At 37.2% G+C, this 22,511-nt stretch overlaps 1 protein-coding gene and 1 long non-coding RNA gene across 4 annotated transcripts in view; one reads left to right on the plus strand and one right to left on the minus strand.

Annotated features, from left to right (window-relative positions):
* The window catches only part of MAP3K1 (mitogen-activated protein kinase kinase kinase 1), an 80,012-nt gene extending 62,037 nt beyond the window's left edge, over window positions 1-17,975 (plus strand). For all 3 annotated transcript variants that reach the window (XM_059417896.1, XM_059417898.1, XM_059417899.1), the window contains exons 10-20: window positions 1,047-1,322; window positions 4,955-5,076; window positions 6,634-6,725; window positions 7,192-7,381; window positions 7,695-8,973; window positions 9,331-9,483; window positions 10,633-10,795; window positions 12,041-12,172; window positions 13,063-13,205; window positions 13,939-14,070; window positions 15,391-17,975. In XM_059417896.1, the coding sequence (XP_059273879.1) occupies window positions 1,047-1,322; window positions 4,955-5,076; window positions 6,634-6,725; window positions 7,192-7,381; window positions 7,695-8,973; window positions 9,331-9,483; window positions 10,633-10,795; window positions 12,041-12,172; window positions 13,063-13,205; window positions 13,939-14,070; window positions 15,391-15,540 (2,832 nt within the window). In that variant the 3' untranslated portion in view covers window positions 15,541-17,975. The remainder of the gene's footprint in view (window positions 1-1,046; window positions 1,323-4,954; window positions 5,077-6,633; window positions 6,726-7,191; window positions 7,382-7,694; window positions 8,974-9,330; window positions 9,484-10,632; window positions 10,796-12,040; window positions 12,173-13,062; window positions 13,206-13,938; window positions 14,071-15,390) is intronic.
* Window positions 1-22,511, minus strand: part of LOC132028651 (uncharacterized) — a 65,564-nt gene that overhangs the window by 13,731 nt on the left and 29,322 nt on the right. Inside the window, exon 2 of the long non-coding RNA XR_009407491.1 lies at window positions 19,786-19,884. This is a non-coding gene — a long non-coding RNA (uncharacterized LOC132028651). The remainder of the gene's footprint in view (window positions 1-19,785; window positions 19,885-22,511) is intronic.

Here is a 22,511-nt window from a genome sequence, read left to right on the forward strand (position 1 = left end):
TTCATGGTTTTTTTGTTGTTGTTTTTGTTTATTTTGCAATACCTGTGTTTTGGTATTTTGTTTTTTATTTTATTTTTTCAGTGTTCCAAGATTCATTGTTTATGGATGCCATTCTTTCAGGGCAGTGGTGTAGTCAGTTTTGCTTAAGCTTTAGGCTGGACTATGCTATCTACTAGTTTTTTATTAAAAATGTGACTTAAGACAGAATTAAGACTTAGGTCATGGTATGTTATTTAACACTGCATGCCAGGCATAAGTTGACTATTTTGGTTGATTTATTCTCCTTTAGTGTCACCTTGTAATGGAACACATTTAAATAAATCATCATTTATTTGCCCTAAAAATTCAGAAATTTTCATCTCTAAAATTCAGAAAATTTTCATAAGATAAGTTATCTTGGGTCTTAAGTTTACTTTTAACTAATTGGCCCATAATTTCAACACCATGTACCCTTTCTTTGCAGGCACGGTGATTTGCTGATTTGAACACAAGTTTTTTTCTTGAGATTTTTCCACTCCCTTAGTTGTAGTTCCATCTGTTTTGTTGAGGGTATTTTTTTCCCTTAACCTTTTTCTGCAAGACAAAAATCACATTTAAAGTTTTTGACTTAACCACTGTTAAGATACAGAAATACTCTGTATCTCTTTGGACACTCCATTGCCTTTTTTGATTTGGCTTTATCTTGCTTCAGTTTTTTTCTCTGTAACTAACCTTAATAAAAAGTTGGGGTTCTAAACAGATCTTTTTTTTGTCATAAGTATAACAGTACAAAAACATATACGTATCCATCTAATTACTTAATGAAGTTCACTCTTAATTTTGTTTACACCAATGAATGTTAAGGAGTTTGGGTAATTACCAGTTAAACTTGAATATAAAATTCCTCCTTCTGATTTTTAAGTGGCTGGGCATAATTTGAAACTGTAGATTGGTGAAGATTTAAGAAATGTACACAATTTTCCTTTAGTACTCAAAAATCATGCTTATTTTCAAATATTTGAGGCTTACCAGTTTTTCTTCACATTGAATTGTTTGTTTGACTACAGGTATTTGGAATGGAACTCGTTGGCTGCTTATTTTCTAGAAACTGGAATATAAGAGAGATGGCTCTCAGGCGTCTTTCCCACGATGTTAGTGGGGCTCTGCTATTGGCAAATGGGGAGAGCACTGGAAATTCTGGGAGCAACGGTAGAAGCAGCCCAAGTGCTGGGGCCAGCGGGTCTTCCCAGACCAGTATCTCAGGAGACGTGGTAGAGGCATGCTGCAACGTTTTGTCAATGGTCTGTGCCGACCCTGTCTACAAAGTGTACGTTGCTGCTTTAGTAAGTAGCTTTATTACATAACCAAAGCATTATGGGTGGGTTTTTGTTTTGTTTAGAACTTGTAGATACCACTCTTAAGATCCAGTGAAAACTACTTTATCTGATTTAATTTTGGAAAAACCAAATTTTTATTCCATAATCCCAAGAAATTGCAGTTTTCATTTAATCTCTTCATTTGGATTTTACTTGTTTTTTTTTTTGTTTTTGTTTTTTTAAAGATCTTATTTATTTATTTATTTATTTATTTATTTGACAGAAAGAGCACAAGTAGACAGGCAGGCAGAGAGAGGAGGAAGCAGGCTCCCTGCCGAGCAGAGAGCCCAATGCGGGGCTCGATCCCAGGACCCCGAGACCAAGACCAGAGCCAAAGACAGAGGCTTTAACCCACTGAGCCACCCAGGCGCCCCTGGATTTTACTTGTTTTAACCTATTCAGGTTTTCTTATATGCTGGTTACTTTTCTCCCCTAAAATAGCCATGTCTTGCTGTTCCTATCTTTAAATCTTCCTAATACCTTACACATGATCAAATTAAAAATGCTTTATGGGATAGCAAGTTCCTTTGATTTTTTTAAAAATAATTTGACATTAGACATTAAGGAGAACTAATTATTAATAAACATTGTTGTATGGAAATTCAGGATCGTTTTCACAGAGGAGGGTTCCATGACATAGATAACTGAGTTGTTTTTCTAGTTGAAGCTGTTAAAAGTTGTCTTTCTTGAGTGGGATGGAATGAGGAGGTTGTTTAATTTGTAATTTTGGAGGCTAACTTGACTTTCTCCATTTTAAGTATATATATCTTTTAGAACAGGATTTCTCAACCTCAGCACTCTTGACATTAAGCCAGATAAGTATTTGTTGGGGGCAAGGGTGCTGTCTTGTACACTGTATGATGTTTAGCACCATCCCTGGCTTCTACCCACTAGGTATCAGTAGCAAACCTCTCTTCTCCCTCCCATCTCCTTCATGACAGCCAAGAATGTCTCAGGCATTGCTGAGTGTCCCTGAGGGTCAGAATTGCCCCATTTCATGACGACTGCTTTAGAATAATTCTTACCTAGTTCTTTCTTCTTTTAACTAGGCTCCAAGCTCAGGTTTTTTAAAACTCCTTAATCTCTCTGCCTCCACCCTCAGTCTTCTTGTAATCCATCCTGTAAGAACTATGCCCAGTAAATCTTCTTTTTGAGAGGTAATATAGCCTGATGGTTATGAACATGAATTTGGAGTTAGAACTGAGTGATTTCATAACTTACCATCCTAACTGGGGTACTTGAATAATCTGCTAGTTAAACTGGGACTAGCCTAGGCAATCTGAACATAAAATCAAGATTATGGAGACCTTAATTGAAATTCTGGTTCTTCCACTTGCTGGCAGTGTCACTTTAGGACTCATTAAATTTCAACTTTCTCACATAAAATAATGAAAATATTACCTGTTAGGTTTGAAATGAGATTGTGTAAAACCTCTAGCCATAAAGTGTGGCACATTGTAAGAACACTGATTATATAGTAGCCATCAGTATTCCTTAAAGACCACTTTGGTTATTGCCTGGGTTAGAAACCCTTAGGATTAGCAGCATTTCCAAAAGCATATTCTATGGCAATTTGGCAGGATTATGAAAACTTCCCCTGAAGGAAGAGTTCTCTGTTCAGTTAAAATTGATGAGCAGTGAATTACACAAGTTAAGCGGGTCTGTACCCTGCAAGGCTTCTAGGAACCTTCAGTAAAATAATGTACATTAGGAATTTATAAGAACAAGAAGTAGAATGCATTATTTCCCAAACTATCTTACCATGGTCTGGTTTTTTCATGTAGAATATCCAGGGACCAGCATACTATAAAGACCAATGTTTTTGGCCCAACTTTTTACCTCTTTTTCTTACTGTTTTCCAACACAAACCTACTTGACTGTTCAAAGTACTGCCTTACTGTCTGGTTGTTTCTTCCTAAGTTCAGACGGTTTCCCATCTAGCTTGTGAACTGTGGAGTGAAAGGACTCTGAGAATCAGACTATACTCTTGATTCCTCTATAATTACTTAGTGTGCCATGCACAGTGGAAGCAGAAATGGCTCCATCCCTTAAAGCTCTCCATTCTCTTTCTCCCTTCCCTTTGTCCTTCCTGTTTTCCCCTCCCTTCCCTTGCCATATACAGCTCTTTGCTGAACCACTGGAGGGTTATTTGTGGGCATCACGACATGACATTTTAGCTCCAATATTTTAGCGGGTAGCTTTTAAGAACAAATACATTCTTCTGTATAACCACAATGCAATCAGCAGACTCAGGAAATTTAGCATTAATAACAGTATTATTATGTACTTATGAAGTCCATATTCAGATATCCCGTTGTTGCAACAGTGTCCTTTATAGCTAAGCCACAGACTTTACTCAGTTTTTACCAAATTTTCCATTAATGTCTTTTTTGTTCCAGGACCTAGTCCAGAAACTCACATTGCATTTAGTTAACTGTACTCCCTTAATCTCTTCCCATCTGTGACAGTTCCTTAGTCTTTCCTTGTCTTGGATACATCTTGACATTTTTTGAAGTGTGCTGGCCACTTATTTTGAAGAATGTCCCTCATTTTGGGTTTATCTGGTATTTTCTCATGATTTGATAGAGTTTATGCATTTTCATAAGAATATGAGAGGTTGGGGTGCCTCGTTGGCTCTGTCGGTTAGGCATCTGCCTTTGGCTCAGGTCAAGATCCCAGGGTGCTGGGATAGAGCCCCACATTGGGCTTTCTGCTTAGCGGGGAACCTGCCTCTCTCCTTCTCCCTCTGCCTGCTGCTCACCCTGCTTGTGTTCTCTGTCAAATAAATAAAACCTTAAAAAAAAAAAAAAAAAAAACAGAAGGAATACAAGAGGCGATGTGCCATTCTTGGTGCCCTGTATCAAAGGATATATGATGTTGATCTGGCTTCTTATTGGTGATGCTGTCTTTCATCATTTGGTTAAGGAGATGTTTATTGGGTTTCTTGCTATAAAATTACTATAATAAATGTCTTAGGGGAGATACTTTGAGGCTGCAGATATCCTCTATTTCTCTTAAGAATTTTGCCCACTGATTTTAGCATTTATCAGTGGATCTTGCCTATAGCAGTTATTATTATAGTGTTCTAACAGTGATTTTCTATTTCCCTTATTTCTTCTATATTAATTAATTGGGATTTTTCTATCAAGAGGAACAAACTGTCTCTTCTCCCCCCATTTATGTATTTATTCAGTTTTTAAATTTATACCAATATAGACTGATGGGTATTTATTTTATCTGTGGATTATAATCCAGTACTATCATCATTTATTTTGTTGCTTATATTATTTGAGCTTTGGCCATTAGAAGCTCTTTTTTAACTTACTTTAAAATTCATTCTTCAAAATTTGCAGAAATAGTTCAAGAGTTTCCTTATACCCCACTGTTTATTCATATATGTATATGTGTGTGTGTGTGTGTGTGTGTGTGTGTGTGTGTGTGTGTATAATGGATTATTTATTTATAAATATATCATGGATTATTTATGGATTACAGTCCTTTCCTATCATAATTTATTTTATTAAATGGTCTCAGATTATGCCAGGGTCTCTTATGCTTTTCAAATGCAGTTAAACTGACCTTCGGTTTTTTCTTCCCAGAAAACGTTGAGAGCCATGCTAGTATATACTCCTTGCCATAGTTTGGCAGAAAGAATCAAACTGCAGAGACTTCTCCGGCCAGTTGTAGACACCATCCTAGTCAAGTGTGCAGATGCCAATAGGTAAGGCCCTACTGATGAACTGCTTCAAACCCTCTTATATTAAAAGCCTAGCAACAAGCCTCACACCTGGTGAGTATTTGATACATGTTTATTAAATGAGGCTTTGAATATTGTTTTCTAATATGAGATTTGAAGTTAAAATTTAACACTTAAAGCTGTTGAACACTAGGGAGAAGGACTAGTGACAAGTAAAAACCAGGCTAAGAAACTGCATGGATAACCATTTTACTGTGTTGTGATTGATTTTCTTTTATCTTAAAGTAATATTCTTAATCTCAAGTCCATTTGAAAGAACAGTAGGTGTTATATACATAATCTTACTTTAGAGAATGAGTTACACAGGATAGGAACCAATAAAATCATTGCATCTGCTTAAAAAACCAAACAGTTCCATATTTGCTGTGTTTTGGAATTTTACTCTATGACAGTTTATGCTAAAAAAAAAGAACCACACAGCAACAAATTCCATTTGATCCTGCAATATCCTTAAAAACTGGCAAGCAACAAGAGTAATGCTAATTAGAAAGGTAAGGATAGTTAGGTAGCGAAATGAGTCATGATCATAGTAAAATCTAAGCTCTAACTGTGCTTTTATGAGACCAGTGGTTCGCCCACTGCTCCTTTAATGAGCATAGCTAGTGCTAAAGGTCGTTGGGCATTCTTACCTCTTTCAGTCCTGCCCATTTCAGGGGAGGAAGCACTGGATCTCCCATGTGCCTCTGCCATGACCCATTTGAAGCTCGCTCAGCCCAACTTTTGTCTTCTTTCCTAAGTCACATGATGCAGTTTTAGGTTTGCAGTTGGTCTCAAAAACTAGGTGCTTAGATTTGACTTCTCATTTCATGAAGTGTGTGCTTTGCCCCCATTGTTTTCTCCACATAAGCCTATGAACTGAAAGTATTAGAGATGGTCTTGTTGCTTAGAGAGAATACTATAATACCTGAACATTAGGCAGATTAATAAATAATTTGCAAATGCATAGAAAAATTGCTGTTTTTCAGAATCAGAGTATATTTTTCAGAGAACTTCATTGCTTTTGTGGCATTTGTTGTGTTGTGTGCTTTCCCAAATACTAAAATTAGGTTGTTTACTTGGTCCCTTCAGTGACAGAACATTATTCAAAAATACAGTAAAAAGATTTTAAGGTATTTGGAACTCACTCAGGCTAAATAAGAGAAATAGAGGTTTGGATGGGAAGGTTTTGCTTTTAATGCAAGAGATTCTTACTGAAAATTCAGAAATCAAAACAAGTATTTTTTATTTTAATGAAATAACCAAAATACGCTTTTTATCTGGTTTGCTATTTAAATCAGTACTTGCTCTTCAAGAGCCACTAGTAAAAGTTCTGTGCTTAACACAAATGAGGTAATGAAATTAACCTTAAATGATGAATATTATTATTTGTAGGAATATTATTAATGTGATTTTAGTGGTGGAAAAGCAAACACATGTGGAAGCTTTTTCCCCCACCTTTTCACATAGCATTACATTACTTTTGTCCTTTTAATGTGCATTTTATCTAAGATCCAAGTCTGATGTTGCTTCTTTCATTTGTAGTCGTACAAGTCAGCTGTCTATATCGACACTGTTGGAATTATGCAAAGGCCAAGCAGGAGAGTTGGCAGTTGGCAGAGAAATACTTAAAGCTGGTAATAACTTTTCACTTAATAATAATGTAGCAGATCTTACCATTTTCCTTCGCCGACTGTCTAATTCTGTAATCTCTGATAGGGCAGTTGTATGGATTTTGGAGTAATTGTGTAAATTGATTGAGTCAGCTAACGTTAGAAATATGAATTAATCTAAGAAATTCTTTCTTTTTTAAACGATTTATTTATCTGAGAGAGCACAGAGGGAGGGGCAGAGGGAGAGGGAGCAGACTCTCTGCTGAGCGCATTGCCAGACTTGGGCTCAATCCTAGGACCCTGAGATGATAACCTGACTCAAACTCAAGAGTCAGCCATTTAAGCAACTGAGTTACCCAGGAAACCCCTAACAAATTTTTAAAATGAATATAATTAGAGTATTGTCCTTGACATTGTGCCATTTTGACCATGTTTTGTTTTAGATTCTAATATCACTGCTTTTCAATTATTTCTGCTTTCCTTTTCACAGGATCCATTGGTATTGGTGGTGTTGATTATGTCTTAAGTTGTATTCTTGGAAACCAAACTGAATCAAACAACTGGCAAGAACTTCTGGGCCGCCTTTGCCTTATAGACAGACTGCTCTTGGAATTTCCTGCTGAATTTTACCCTCATATTGTCAGTACTGATGTTTCACAAGCTGAGCCTGTTGATGTCAGGTAATATTTCTTCTGCAAATAAATTACTTTCTTCTTCTTTCTACTCATCCCCATCCTCCCCCCCAAGGACACATTTTAGATTCATTAAAGACTCAGAAGCTAAAGAACATATATATAGGTTACTAATACCTTAATCTTTGATTGATAAAAAAAACCTCAAGTCTAGGCTATTTAATTAAAATTTAATATATCCTTTGTTCTGAAATGACTTTTTTTCAGTGTATAAGCTTTAAACTCTAGTACCTTTCTTATTTGCATATAGTTTGCAGTAATTTTGACTTGTCTAGTAATTGAATTTTTTTTTTTCTTTCAGGTATAAAAAGCTGCTGTCCCTCTTAACCTTTGCTTTGCAGTCCATTGATAATTCCCACTCAATGGTTGGTAAACTCTCCCGAAGGATATATCTGAGTTCCGCAAGAATGGTTACTGCAGTCCCCCATGTATTTTCAAAACTATTAGAAATGCTGAATGTTTCCAGTTCCACTCATTTTACCAGGATGCGTCGTCGTTTGATGGCTATTGCAGATGAGGTGGAAATTGCTGAGGCCATCCAGCTAGGCGTAGGAGACGCTTTGGAGGATCGACATGACAGCTTTTTACAGGCGGCTGTCCCAACCAGTTACCCAGAAACCACAGAGAACAGCTCCCTTGAGCACACAGACCATTTAGAGAAAACTGGAAAAGGACTATGTGCTACAAAACTGAGTGCCACTTCAGAGGACATTACTGACAGACTGGGCAGCATTTCAGTAGGACTTCCCAGTTCAACAACAATGGAGCAACCAAAGCCAATGGTTCAAACAAAAGGCAGACCCCACAGTCAGTGTTTGAACACCTCTCCTTTATCTCATCATTCCCCATTAATGTTTCCACCCTTGTCAACTCCTCCTTCATCTGCCCCCTCTGCACCAACTGGCACTGGAACGGATGTCTCTAAGCATAGACCTCAGGGATTCATTCCCTGCAAAATACCTTCCGCATCTCCTCAGACACAGCGAAAATTTTCTCTACAGTTCCAGAGAAACTGTTCGGAAAACAGAGACTCAGATAAATCTTCCCCCATCTTTACTCAGTCCAGACCCCTGCCCTCTAGTAATATACACAGGCCAAAGCCATCTCGACCTTCCCCAGGTAATTCAAGTAAACAGGGAGAGGTCTCAAAGAATAGCATGACACTTGATCTGAACAGTACTGCCAAATGTGAGGACAGCTTTGGCAGCAGCAATAGCAGTAATGCTGTCATACCCAGTGATGAGACAGTGTTCACCCCAGTAGAAGAGAAATGCAGACTAGATGTCAATACAGAGCTCAACTCCAGTATTGAGGACCTTCTTGAAGCATCTATGCCTTCAAGTGATACAACAGTAACTTTTAAGTCAGAAGTTGCTGTGCTCTCCCCTGAAAAGGATGAAAATGATGATACCTACAAAGATGACGTGAATCATAATCAAAAATGCAAAGAAAAGATGGAAGCTGAAGAAGAAGAAGCTTTAGCAATTGCCATGGCAATGTCAGCGTCTCAGGATGCCCTCCCCGTAGTTCCTCAACTACAAGTTGAAAATGGAGAAGATATCATCATTATTCAACAGGATGTAAGTATAGTCTTGAAGTGATTAGAGTTTCCTTGCACCAAGCTAAAAGAAACTTAACTCAGAAACGATGCTTTTCACATGAGTTAATTGTGAGAAGCAGTTTTTCACATAGAGTTATACAGCAGTTTTTTAATTGTTGCTTGACCACAAACACTACTTGCCTATTTCAAAGGCATTTCTGTAATGGTGATCCCTTCTGCATTTGACATTGGTCACCGACACTGTCCCTACAGAGGTCAACTTTATAGATGGTCTGAGAAGCCAGACCAAGCAAGAATAGTATTTTGCCAGGCTGATTTCACAAACTCTTCCTCTTTTAACCTAACAGTAAAAAGATTGCTTTCATTTAATATGTAGACACCAGAAACTCTACCAGGACATACCAAAGCAAAACAACCTTACAGAGAAGACACTGAATGGCTGAAGGGTCAGCAGATAGGCCTTGGAGCATTTTCTTCCTGTTACCAGGCTCAAGATGTGGGAACTGGAACATTAATGGCTGTTAAACAGGTAAATACCTAGTGAGCACATAAATGACTTAAATTATAGAAATGAAGCATGAGCAAATAAGAAAAATAAAGGATATGTTCCAGTGTGTATATGCTTTAGTTCTTTTTCAGACACCTAAATTTCAAAGTAAATACTGCCAAAGCACCAAAAGCATCATGGATTCTAATGGAAAGCTGAAGCATGATTTATTTTAATGAGCTGCAGAAATGTCCCCTGATAGTCTTCTTTCTTTCTTTCTTTTTAAAATTTCATATATTTATTTGGGAGCAGGGGAGGCATGAGTTGGGGGAGGGACAGAGGCAGAGGGAGAAGGAGAAGCATCCTCCTCCCCTGATGAGCAAGGAGCCTGATAGGGAACCGCTCCCAGGACCCTGAAATCATGACCCAAGCCGAAGGCAAATGCTCAACCAACTAAGCCACCCAGGTGCTCCTGAAAGTATAGTCTTAAAGCATTATTATTTAAAATGCAGCACCAAGATGGGCCTCATAGAGGTTGTTTTTGGTTGTGCTTTTTTTTTTTAAAGATTATTTATTTATTTGACAGAGAGACGAGATCACAATCAGGCAGAGAAGCAGACAGATGGGGAGGGGGAAGCAGGCTCCCTGCTGAGCAGAGAGCCCAATGCAGGCCTCAGTCCCAGGACCCTGGGATCATGATCTGAGCTGAAGGTGGAGGCTTAACCCACTGAGCCACCCAGTTGCCCCTGGTTGTGCTTTTTATAAACAAGAGTTATGATTTCATACTCCTTTTACCCATGTAACCTGTGCAGCAGCATCTTGGGATCTCTAGTTTACTTTTTATGAACATCCTGATCAAAAGAAGAAAATTAAAATAAAGCTTTCATTTTTAAATTATGTTGGTTCTTCTATGAATGGGCTTTTCTTATTCCATCTTTGGACAGTTTGGGAGGACTGGCTACATCCCAGTTTTTTCCCTTTTTCTGATATTTCATTGCTTCTTAAGCTAGACTCTCTTTTCTAAGAGTTTGATTTTTTTTTTAATGGAGTATCTACATATTAGCATAAATGCTAACTCCTGTTAATCTATAACTGATTTGAAATTGTCCACTTTAGATCAGATTGTTAATAAAGTTTATAAATAGAAATTCATCAGAATTCAAAACTTTATAAACATGGTTATTGAAACAGGTGACATATGTCAGAAATACATCTTCTGAGCAAGAGGAAGTAGTGGAAGCATTAAGAGAAGAGATCAGAATGATGAGCCATTTGAATCATCCCAACATCATTAGGATGTTGGGAGCCACATGTGAGAAAAGCAATTATAATCTCTTCATCGAATGGATGGCAGGTATGTTCCTGTTTTAAATTGCCAGTAATAGCACATGAATTTAACTTTCTGGCTAATACTAAATTTAAGAAAAACAGCTTATTTTTAAAACACTTATTTTTAGTAAGTAGTTGCTTTTCTAAAAGCAAATCACCCCTAACATAATATAAACCGGAAATACTTTGTTTTATCTTACACTGATTGATTGGTGGGCAGCAAAACAAAGTGTACCAAGTAATAGTACAAAGCTCTCAAAGAGTGAGGAGAGCCAAGAGTATTGGGTTGCCCATTTTATCTTACATTTAAATATAAATAAGATATTCATTGTCTCTACCTTTCAGACTTTTTCAGTGTTCCTTTTTAAATGATTTTGTAGCACTGTTTTACAGGAATAATTTTTTAAAGACCTGCTTATGTGTAAGAGCCATATTTTTCCAGATAGCCATCATTAGTTAGACAGATTTGAGATGTTTTAATGTGACAATATAAAAATGAAATTAAGATATAACTTGGAAAAATTATTGTAGGCCAACTAGCACTGAAGCATAAAGTTGAATCTTGTCATCTACTTGAACAAATAAAAACTGAATTTTATGTAGTATCATATTGTACATACAGTAGAACAAGTAACTTGGGATATAATGAATGAACAAATGCTTGGTTTAGCATCTTAGATTTTTTTTGCATCTGAAGGAGTGTGTTGCTGTTTACATATCTGTTCTTTGGTATGTTCCCTGATGTTGGTTGTAGCTGTGTAGATTGTTGTTTTTAGGTTGACTATTTTAAATACTTCTCAGTGTGAGGTTTATTGAGCTTGTGACCTGTCCCAGGTCAGAGCTAGTAAATAGTAGAGTATGAAGCTTCTTGCTGGCTCTTCTGGTCTGGCTTCTCTCTACCTTCTGCAAAATAACATGTTAGCACTCTTAAGTCTTACTAAGAAAGGTATTTTGTATATCTTGGTCAAAAAGAGAGGTGAATGGTACATTGCAGAATAGTTCCATCCAAAATTGTTAAGTTTCAAAGCTTTCTGAAATCTTGACCTTCCAAAAAACTAGGTCATGAAAGTTGGATGAAAATGTCTAATTGATAGGTTTTGAGATCCCTGGAATATATTAGTTTTAAAATCCGTTTCACTTCTGGTACAGAGTATAAATTTAATATTTCATATTGAACATGAGGTCTGGCACAAGAATATGTAACCTAAGTGTAATAAAATTGTTTTAATTTTGGCTCGAGTTTATGATAATTATTATATTTGTCTTATAGGGGGATCTGTGGCTCATTTGCTCAGTAAATATGGAGCCTTCAAGGAATCAGTAGTTATTAATTATACTGAACAGTTACTTCGTGGCCTTTCATATCTCCATGAAAACCAGATCATTCATAGAGATGTCAAAGGTAGGTATTCTTTTAATTACTACCCACTACCAATAAATAGAAATACATGTAGTTTTATAACTTGGACCTTTGTTGATAGTTTCTACCTTGAAACTATGGGGTTTCAAGTTAGAAACTTGGGGTTGTTTCTCCTGAGTAACTCAAATCACTAGAATTAATAGAAGTGAAAGGAACCTGTGGAGTCATGTAATCTGCCTTCCTTGGAGAGACTGATTTTTCCAGTCCTACTGCTAATTGATGGCAAATCAGGTATAAAAATTTCCTGATTTCCTATCTTGGTCTCATGACCTCCTACCTCCCCAAAAGTTCCTGTTCCTGGCTTTATTTAGAATAATTGGGATGTCATGTACTTCTTTTGAGAAAAATCCTTTCAAATCTTTTGCAGTTCATCTTATTAAGAACAACGTTGGCTTTCTGACATGAATGTCTATGGCTCGTATTTGATATAACATACTCAAGTAATTTTATAACATTAATTTTTTATAAGTTAGAATTGTGAAATTCCTGTATATTTTCAGTTGGTCTAGTGAGTGTGTTTCAGTAGGACTTTGTCTTAAAATGGAAACTACACTAAAATTTTAACTTCGAGGGAAGATTTTTGATGGGAATCACTATATTAAAGGTTTTTAGCACTTTTTATTAAATGTCTGCCTTTATTTCCTTCTGCCTCGTTACTTTGATCTTCCCTCTGAGGATTTGGATTTTATTTATTTTGCACTATTGATACCTCTGTGCCTTTAGCAAGAATGAAATGAATTCAGAGAGGAGATTTTTCTGAACCCTTCCATGTCTACTTCCTTTGTTATGTCCTATTTTGTAGTATCTTACTGAGTTTCTAATCTGTTCTTTTGTTTTTAACATACAAGGTCATTTGCTATTTCTTTTGACAGGTGCCAATTTGCTAATTGACAGCACAGGTCAGAGACTGAGAATTGCAGATTTCGGAGCTGCAGCCAGGTTGGCATCAAAAGGAACTGGTGCAGGAGAGTTTCAGGGACAGTTATTGGGGACAATTGCATTTATGGCACCTGAGGTGAGAAGCAGCTTTGAGTGTGATTTAAGAAAATACCTGGAGTTCTAGGTGACAGAATTAGAGCAAATTAGTTTGCAGTGTTATTCAGTATATGCTTACAAATTAGAAGCATATAGCTCTAAAAATAAGGTTTTAATTATATCCTTGATTTCAGAACCCTTAATCCTTGCCTTTCCATCTTTGTCTTGACAACATTTTAAAAGGCAGGTTGTAATAGTTTGCTTATAAGACTATTTCTAACAAAGAATTTTGGGGTGATATGTACTACTGTTTTGTAGTACACCCAAAGCACACATAATAGGAATCTCAACAGTTGGTCTCTCCCTGTTCCAAAGGGAGGTGAGCACAGAGAAGCTGGTCTTAGTAGCAGTGGAAGAAGTGTAACTAAGCACTGCTGTTCTGAATCAGGCTTCATCTGTTGTGTTCCAAACTCTTCGTGTTTACATGTGGTGATCACTTACTTGTCCTCTGGCCACTTGGTTTACTTAAGTGCACTGGGGGTGCTTGGAAATTCTGTGATACGTCTCTTTCTTTCATTATCTCAGAATTCTCCAAAATACTTTTGTGCCACATAGGAGATTAATAAGTTTATTGATGAAATAAATGAGACATCAGGGTAGTCCGTGGAGTTCCATTGTTTTGATCTGAAATTAAAAAAAGCTAGGATCTATAACTACAGAACATCTTTCTCTTTTTTTAATGAGTAATATTTCCAAATCACCTTCCATTTTAGGTACTAAGAGGTCAGCAGTATGGTAGGAGCTGTGACGTATGGAGTGTTGGCTGTGCCATTATAGAAATGGCTTGTGCTAAACCACCTTGGAATGCAGAAAAACACTCCAATCATCTTGCTTTGATATTTAAGGTAACTGATAGAAAAATTACTTCTTTCTGCTAAAATTGGCAGGAGGCAGATTTTCATGGATTCTCCTTAACTCTCAATCTCAGGTGAAAGCATATCCTCTTTGAAATAAATATGCATGTGTACATCTCCAGGAATTTATATGGTGTGGTGAATATGGGCAGCAAATACAGTCAGTCCTCATTTTTCACAATAGTAAGGCTCTATAAAGTCACTTGGAACAATGAGTTAGCAAATGATAAATCATTGTTCCTAGGTGAAATACATAAATGGATGTATCCAACTTTCAAAGGTAAGAACATAGAGCTTTTTATGTACACAATCTGCCAATTTTTAAAATCAGATTTACTCTTTGGTTTATTTTTAAAAATTTTATTTGAATCAGGTACCAAATCCTATTTGTTCTACCTTTCTGACAACGCTCAAATCCACTCTGTCCATTTCCAGCAGAGAAGAGTATCATAGTTGAGATTTTTAGCTTTTGATCAGACACGTACTAGTTAAAAGTATGGGCTCTGATGGGGGATGGGGTAACTGGGTGATGGACATTGGGAAGGGTATGTATACGTTGTCATGAACACTGGATACTATATAAGACTGATGAATCACAGACATGTACCCCTGTAACAAATAATACTTCTGTGTTAATTAATTGAATTTAAGTTAAACAAAAAAAGCAGCTTGGACTCTGGAGTGATACAGACATGGTTTCAAACCACAGTCTAGCCTTTAATAGCCCTGTCACTAGGGGAATGACTAACTTAATCTACCCTGGTTTTTTGGTTGTAAAATGGGTGTAATGACAGCACCTACTTCATGGGATTATCTCTGGGCCTGAGTAAAGCAAAGTCTACTGCATTGGCACCCCAGCACCTCCCAGCTGCCATAACTGCCTCTGGTTCTTCCCATACTTAGAGACCTTCCTCCTTTGGTGCAGCTGTGTGTCTGATGTACAAAATGGGCAGGTGTGGTCTTTCTCACTTTGAATAGCTCTTTGTGCTGCATAATAGAAAATGTAGGAGAGCGAATAGTATAAATACTTTACCTACCTGTCTAACCATTTTGATGCTCTCATCCGTGTTCATTTGAGACAATAAGGGAAACGCATAGATCCATCTGCTCAGGATGTATTTGGTCAAATTCTAAATATCCTAAAATTTGAAGGTTCTTGGAGGAAGCCTCCCATCTGGCTGGTGAGTTTTCCCATAAATTCTGTCAGAAGAAAGTCCACACACTTAAGCTTCCGTTCTGTGCACAAGATCTGTGTGTACTACAGAGTTCCGACCATGCAAGGTGTCAACATACTGGTGGTTTTTCTTATAGATTGCAAGTGCAACTACTGCTCCATCGATCCCTTCACATTTGTCTCCTGGTTTACGAGATGTGGCTCTTCGGTGTTTAGAACTTCAACCTCAGGACCGACCTCCGTCAAGAGAGCTACTGAAGCATCCAGTCTTCCGTACTACTTGGTAGCCAATTACAGACTCTGATGGAGACAGGTTGCTCAACAAGGCAAAACTTTTGTGGGGAACCACGCTGATAATCTGCTGGCCTTCATGCCACTGAACAGCTATGAACAGGACCAGTGGGGAACCCTTACCTAAGTATGTGATTGACAAATCATGATCTGTACCTAAGCTTAGTATGCAAAAGCCCACAATTTGTGCAGAAACTGTAAACCGTGCCTTTCAAAGAACTGGCCATAGGTAAACAGGAAAACAGTGAAGTTTGCATGACTAACAGAAGCGTATTTTGGGTTTTTTTTTTTTTTGGAGCACTTTTTCAGCAATATTAGCAGCTGAGGGGCTCAGGATCTATTTTAATGTTTGAATTATTCTTCCATTTCATATCGTGATCACAGGCAGGGGGTTCTGCAATTCCGTTCATTTTTTTTTGTCACTGGCTCCCAATCAGTATCTGCCTCTTTTAGGTCAGAATATGCTATAAGTAGCAGTAAATATATTTTTAAAAGTTGATAACTTCTTTATGAACCACAGTTGACCTTTATTTTTTAAATGCCTGGGCAATTGTGGTTCACTGTGCATTTTACTGTTGGCCCATTCATTTCGTTTTTGGATATCATGGTTCTGTATTTTCATTTCACCTTCACTTTTGTTTAATATTCAGGGAAAGGTGAGTTTTTTCAAACAGAAAAAAAAATAGAACTAGGTGTGAACTAGAGTTTATTAAATATCTTGCTATTGCAAGAGGGTATTTTTTAAAATTCAGATTTAATCTTGTTTGTTTTTAAAATTGGAATATAATAAAATACCTTCACTGAGTCAGTCACTGCTTTTTTCATGCAGGTTAAATATAAATTAAGTGAAAATCAACTATTCTCTGTGATGCAGCTCAAAACCAAGATCAAGATGACCTTGAAATTTGATTTTTTTAATGTATTGGTTTCTTTTATAGGAAACATCACACCTTTGAAGTCTTAACTTTGTATGTAACAATCCATCATTCATCATCCATCACCACTAATAATATTAAACTGCTATTTTCCTTCTACCATGCATTATCTCTTTACAGTAGGCCTGGCTCATAATTAAAGAAATTAACTAATAACTATCGATGAGTAATAGTGTTTTTACAAAATAAATTTTCTTGGAACTCTGAAAACATGTTCAGAAAGAAAAGTGAAATTGAATTTGACTTACACCCTAATTCTTGGTTTTTGCTCAATTATCTAATGGTTTTCATCAGAGTTGAATTCAGATGCATGGAATCCTGAAGGAAAATGGCAGCTCTTTTATCCTTTTTTTGTGACTCTTTAAATATTTAATACAACTTTTTGAGATGAGAAGTTTTAACTCTTCAGAAGCCAGTTGAATTATTGCAGAGTGAAACAGAATTGGTTATTCTCAAAGACTCAGGATAAACTAAATAAGCTATACAGAGTACATTTTAAATGTACATCACAAATTGGAAGTAAAATAAGTTACAAGATAAGTTTACAGAGATATATTGCATATAATTTTTAAAAGGCAGGTTTTTTTGGTTTGGGGTTTTTTGGGGTTTTTTTTTTTTTTGTTTTTTTTTTTTTTACGTGAATGTGTCTCTTAGTGAAATTTTACATTCCTTTGTTTTTGGAAGATTGGCAATATTTGAAGAGTTAAAAATAGTACCGAAATGTGAAGTTTGGTAGCTCTAAATGTGTTGTACTTGACTTCCTTTTTTTATTTTCTATCTTTTCTGTGTGTGTGACTACTTAGAACTTTCACAACCCTAATAAGATTGTTTCCAAGTTTCTCATGTGCTTTAACAGATGCACTCTTGCCATTTTATGTACTGGAAGATCATCACTGGTCAGATTAATACTGTGTCTGACAGAAATGTAAACTGTATAAACTGAGGAACCTCAGCTAATCAGTATTACTTTGTAGATCACCATGCCCACCACATTTCAAACTCAAACTGCCTCTAGATGCAAATCCATTGTTTGAGTTTGTTTGCAGTTCCCTCAGCTTGCTGGTAATTGTGGTGTTTTGTTTTTTGTTTTGTTTTGTTTTGTTTTCAATGCAAATGTGATATAATATTCTTATTTTCTTTGGATCAAAGCTGGACTGAAAATTGTATTGTGTAATTATTTTTGTGTTCTTAATGTTATTTGGTACTCAAAAGTTGTAAATAATGTCTACTGCTGTTTATTCCAGGTTCTACTACCTCAGGTGTTCTATAGTTCTTCTTCTACCAAAGTTCACTTTCACAATGAAATTATATTTGCTGTGTAACTATGATTCCTAAGACTTCCAGGGCTTAAGGGCTAACTTCTATTAGCACCTTACTGTGTAAGCAAATGTTACAAAAAAAAATCTCTGGGTTAAGAAAATTTGGCTTAAATGTATCCTTTGTTATTTTAAATATATCGAGATATTTTAATTAAAATTTTTACCCCATTGAACCAATTTTATAGTATTTGTACCTATTTTGGTGTTTGTCTTTATAGTAAATAAAAGTTTTTGAACAAAGGTTGGTAATTTTATTTATTTTGCCAGCTGCCCAGTTATGTCCTTTATAGATGAAGGATCCAGACCAAGAGTATGTATTCCTCGTAGTCATCAAGTTTCTTCAGTTTCATTTAATCCAGAATCATTCCTTAGTTTTTTCTTTATGTTCATGACCTTAGTATTTTTTAAGATTACAGGTTTTTGTTTTATAGAGGTCCTCCATTGGAGTTCATCTGGTGCTTCCTCATGACTGGATTTAGCATATGCATTTGTGACAGGAATATCAGAGAGGTGATGCTATGCTCTTCTTGGTGTGTCTTTTTTTTTTTTTTTTTCTTTAAGATTTTATTTATTTGAGAGTGAGCAAGAGTGGAGGGAAGGGGGAGCCACAGGAAGGGGAAGCAGCAGATTCCCTGCTGAACAGGGAGCCCAGTGCCGGCTCTTCCTGGTGTCTTATCAGGAGGCACTTCAAAGCCAATTTGTCCCAATGCTGGTGATATTAACAGTGATCATCTGAGTAGGCTTCACCACTGTAAAGTTACCATTTCCCTTTGTAGTTAATATCCAGCTTAGTACGGATGTTAAGTATTTTGTAGAGGTGATACTTTGAGATTACATAGTTTGTTCTTCATTTAACTTTCACTCTCTGCTCTTAGCCTTCTTGAATTCTGAATTATTACTCCGATAGATGCCAAATGGTGATTTTTCTAGTTCTTGCATTCTTTCTGTATTTTGTTAATAGACATTTTGCTATAAGAAGAGCTTTCTCTTCTATTTATTACTCACTTATAAGAATGGTTTTTTGGATTCCTGTACAGTGAGAGAAAATCAATTAACTGTCATCATGTATTAGCTCAAATAGTCATCCTCAGCCACTGGGTGCCTCTGAAAGCCAGCTTCTCTGTCTGCTGGCAAGCCACCTTCTTCGAACACTTCCATATTTAGAGACTCATCTTGTGTATTCTCTGTTTCAGCCCTGGGATCAGCCATTTTTCAAAGATTCCTTTGATAGAGACTAGTATTTAAAAACATGGTGCTAAAAATACTCTTTGCTCTTGGGTATCACTTGTGTGTCACCTGGTCCCAGAGTTTTTCTGTGTATGTATATTTCTGCCTATATATATTATGTCTTCCCTGCATGGGGCCCAACCCCTGCTGGACTGCCTTTGTTCCTACTTATCTGTAGGCTTTCATAGATACATGTTCCATATATATTTTTTAAAGCCATCTTACATGAATATATAAAAGTTGTATGATACATACTCTACATATAATAGCATATAGATTATATATACAATATACTTTGTTTTTTTAGAGTACTTTCAGGTTCACAGCAAAATTTAGGAGAAGATTCAGAGATTAACCATATGCTTCCTGATCCTATTGACTCACAGTCTCCCCAACTATCAACATCTAAGGACTTTTTGCCAAGAAGGAAAGCTCTTCCAAAAAAGTTAAGTTTTTTTTTTTAATCTTAAGTGAAAGTTATAACACTTTTAACACTCTACCTTATGTGGCTTGACATGTTATACACTTTCATATAAATACTACTACTGTTCCTAGCAGCACAGATTAAACTTAGTTGATTCTTTTTATATTGTATGGGAATAAAGATTCACTCACCAGAAGTATTTGTCAGGCATACCCTGGAACAGTGATTACGCTCCATTTCACAAAGGCAGAAACCAGCCAGTTACAATCATTCTGCAATCAAGCTACACCAGGGAACTCCCTTGGCCTGCCCCACAGTTTTAGTCTTAGATTGTACCTTGTGGTTGTGTACTCATTTCTACTTTTATTCTTCATTTTTCTGCCAGTAGTCATCTCTCACAGGATCAAACTTAGTCAGAAACAAGATGAATTAAGCCTGCAAAATAGGTGATGTCTCCGATTAAGTGGTGGTTCAGACGGCATTTTCTACATCCACGTTTGTTGTAAAGACTCTGTATAATATGAAAATATGCATTTTTTTTTTTTTAAGAGAGGAAGCAAGGGGTGCAGGGATGAGGCGCAGGCAGGAGAGATTCTTAAACAGGTTCCATGCCCAGTGTGGGCCCTGACATGGGGCTCAATCTCACAACCCTGAGATCACAACCTGAGCTGAAGAAAATATTACCTTTGAGAACAGATTTTGCCATCTATTTAAATGGCAATAATAATTGTGTAAAAGGGCTGTATATATAGGATAGAGAGAATCTAGAAAAACGTTGGGGTATCATGCTTACCCAGAAATGCCAATAAATGCCCATGTGAATTAATATAGTAATTCACTTGTTATAAAATGCATGAAATACTGATGCCACTGGGGAAAACAGTGACTAAACAGAAACTTTGGCAATCTGTCACCCTTCTACACCATGACAATTTTTAGGTTTCTAAGGAACAGTAGTAGGTCATAAGGAGGGACCTGGAAACCATGAATACATACATACACTGGCTCAAATCTGGCTCTGCCACTTGCCATTTGACCTTTTGAACCTTCACTTCCGCCTCTATAGAAAGAAAGTGACAGTGTTGTGCAAAGTAAAAGAACCTATGTAAATGGCCTAGAACACTGTCAGGCATGTTGGATGCACACTGTATGTTTGGATGAATAGATGAGTGATCCAAAGGTTATAGATTCAAATACCTATGTGGCTTGAAGTGTCCTTAGCAGGGCCTATGGCCAACCTAAGAGTTCATGCCAAATTCGTGTTCAAGAAAGGGTCTGTGTTTGCCATACTGGAATGGGAAGAAAAAAAATAAATAGAAGCCTCTAAATTTTCAAAAGAAGCTGGAAATCTGGATTTTATCTGCAACTTCCTGTTGTTTAAATATGGGAAACTAATTCAAAATTTGGATTAGGAACTATAGGCTAAACAAAACTCATAGGCTAGTTTTAACCTGTGGCTAGCCACTTTCTGATCTCTGATTTGGTCCAGTCTTTTAAAACAAAAGAAGGTAGACTACTGGAGGAGAATCTCAGTTTTGGAAAAGTGGATCCAGGACTTTTGTCTTTTAAGAGCTGTGAGAAGAGGGGAAACTGGAGATGATTATAGATGCTAGAGAATAAACCTCTGAGGAGAAAATTAATGTCTAACTATATGCACTAATGTGAAATGTTTACCATTAAATCCTAATTATCAGGTAGCATATTATGCATATGTAACATTCAAATATGCCATCACTGTGATATTAACTTTGTGAATTTTATTTGACAACAGATATTCTGTATTATGTGACTAGAGAACTCCATCCATGATTGAAGCAGCGTCACCACTTTATAGTCATCCTGGAATCACTCTAACCCATGCCTCATGGCCCTCATACCTCTGCCACCCACGCAGGGCTAAAACTAAGCTAACATGATGATGTAAGAGGCAAAGTCATCACACCCCAAAGTACCTTTCCAACAATGCTGAAATTCCTATTAGAGTTTAGAGATAATTAAGCGCTATTTTCCTTTAAAGTCAATTTGCTAAAGATTTCTCACCATGTATAAAGACATACTGAGGGGTGCCTGGGTGGCTTAGTCAGTTAAGCATCTGCCTTTGGCCCAGGTAATGATCCCAGGGTCCTGGGATCCAGCCCGGCATTGAGCTCCCTGCTCAGCGGGGAGCCTGCTTCTCCCTCTCCCTCTGCCTGCTGCTCCCCTTGCTTGTGTCTGCTCACTTGCTTGCTCTCAAATAAATAAATAAATAAAATCCCCCAAAAAAAGAGAGATACTGAGAGACTAAGGGTGTAACTAGGGTGAAAGGGAAAGGAGGAGCAATAACACGGGATGGTAGACATTGAGAAATCCTTGTCAGGAAGTGGCGTGACTGTTTTTTGTAAAGATCACTCTAGTAGCATCTTGAAGAAAGAAACACAGTAGTACAAAAAACTGAGACAAAGAAGACAGCTGCAGTGTCCAGTTAAGAAATTATGAAGGGAGTGTTGCCTAGGTGGCTCAGCCGGTTAAACATCTGACTCTTGGGCGCCTGGGTGGCTCAGTGGGTTAAGCCGCTGCCTTCGGCTCAGGTCATGATCTCAGGGTCCTGGGATCAAGTCCCGCATCGGGCTGTCTGCTCAGCAGGGAGCCTGCTTCCTTCTATCTCTCTCTCTGCCTGCCTCTCCGTCTACTTGTGATCTCTCTCTGTCAAATAAATAAATAAAATCTCAGAAAAAACAAACAAACAAAAAACCAAAACAACAACAAAAAAACATCTGACTCTTGATCTCAGCTCAGGTCTTAATCTCTGGGTAGGGTGTTCAAGTCCCACATTGGGCTCCAAGCTGAACTTGGAGCCTACTTAAAAAAATTTGTGAAGGGAGGGACGCCTGGGTAGCTCAGTTGGTTGGACGACTGCCTTCGGCTCAGGTCATGATCCCGGAGTCCCGGGATCGAGTCCCGCATAGGGCTCCCAGTTCCACGGGGAGTCTGCTTCTCTCTCTGACCTTCTCCTTGCTCATGTTCTCTCTCACTCTCTCTCTCTCAAATAAATAAATAAATAAAATCTTTAAAAAAAAAAAAAA

Source organism: Mustela nigripes, chromosome 12 (assembly GCF_022355385.1).
Source record: "Mustela nigripes isolate SB6536 chromosome 12, MUSNIG.SB6536, whole genome shotgun sequence".
NCBI classification, from domain to species: Eukaryota; Metazoa; Chordata; class Mammalia; order Carnivora; family Mustelidae; genus Mustela; species Mustela nigripes.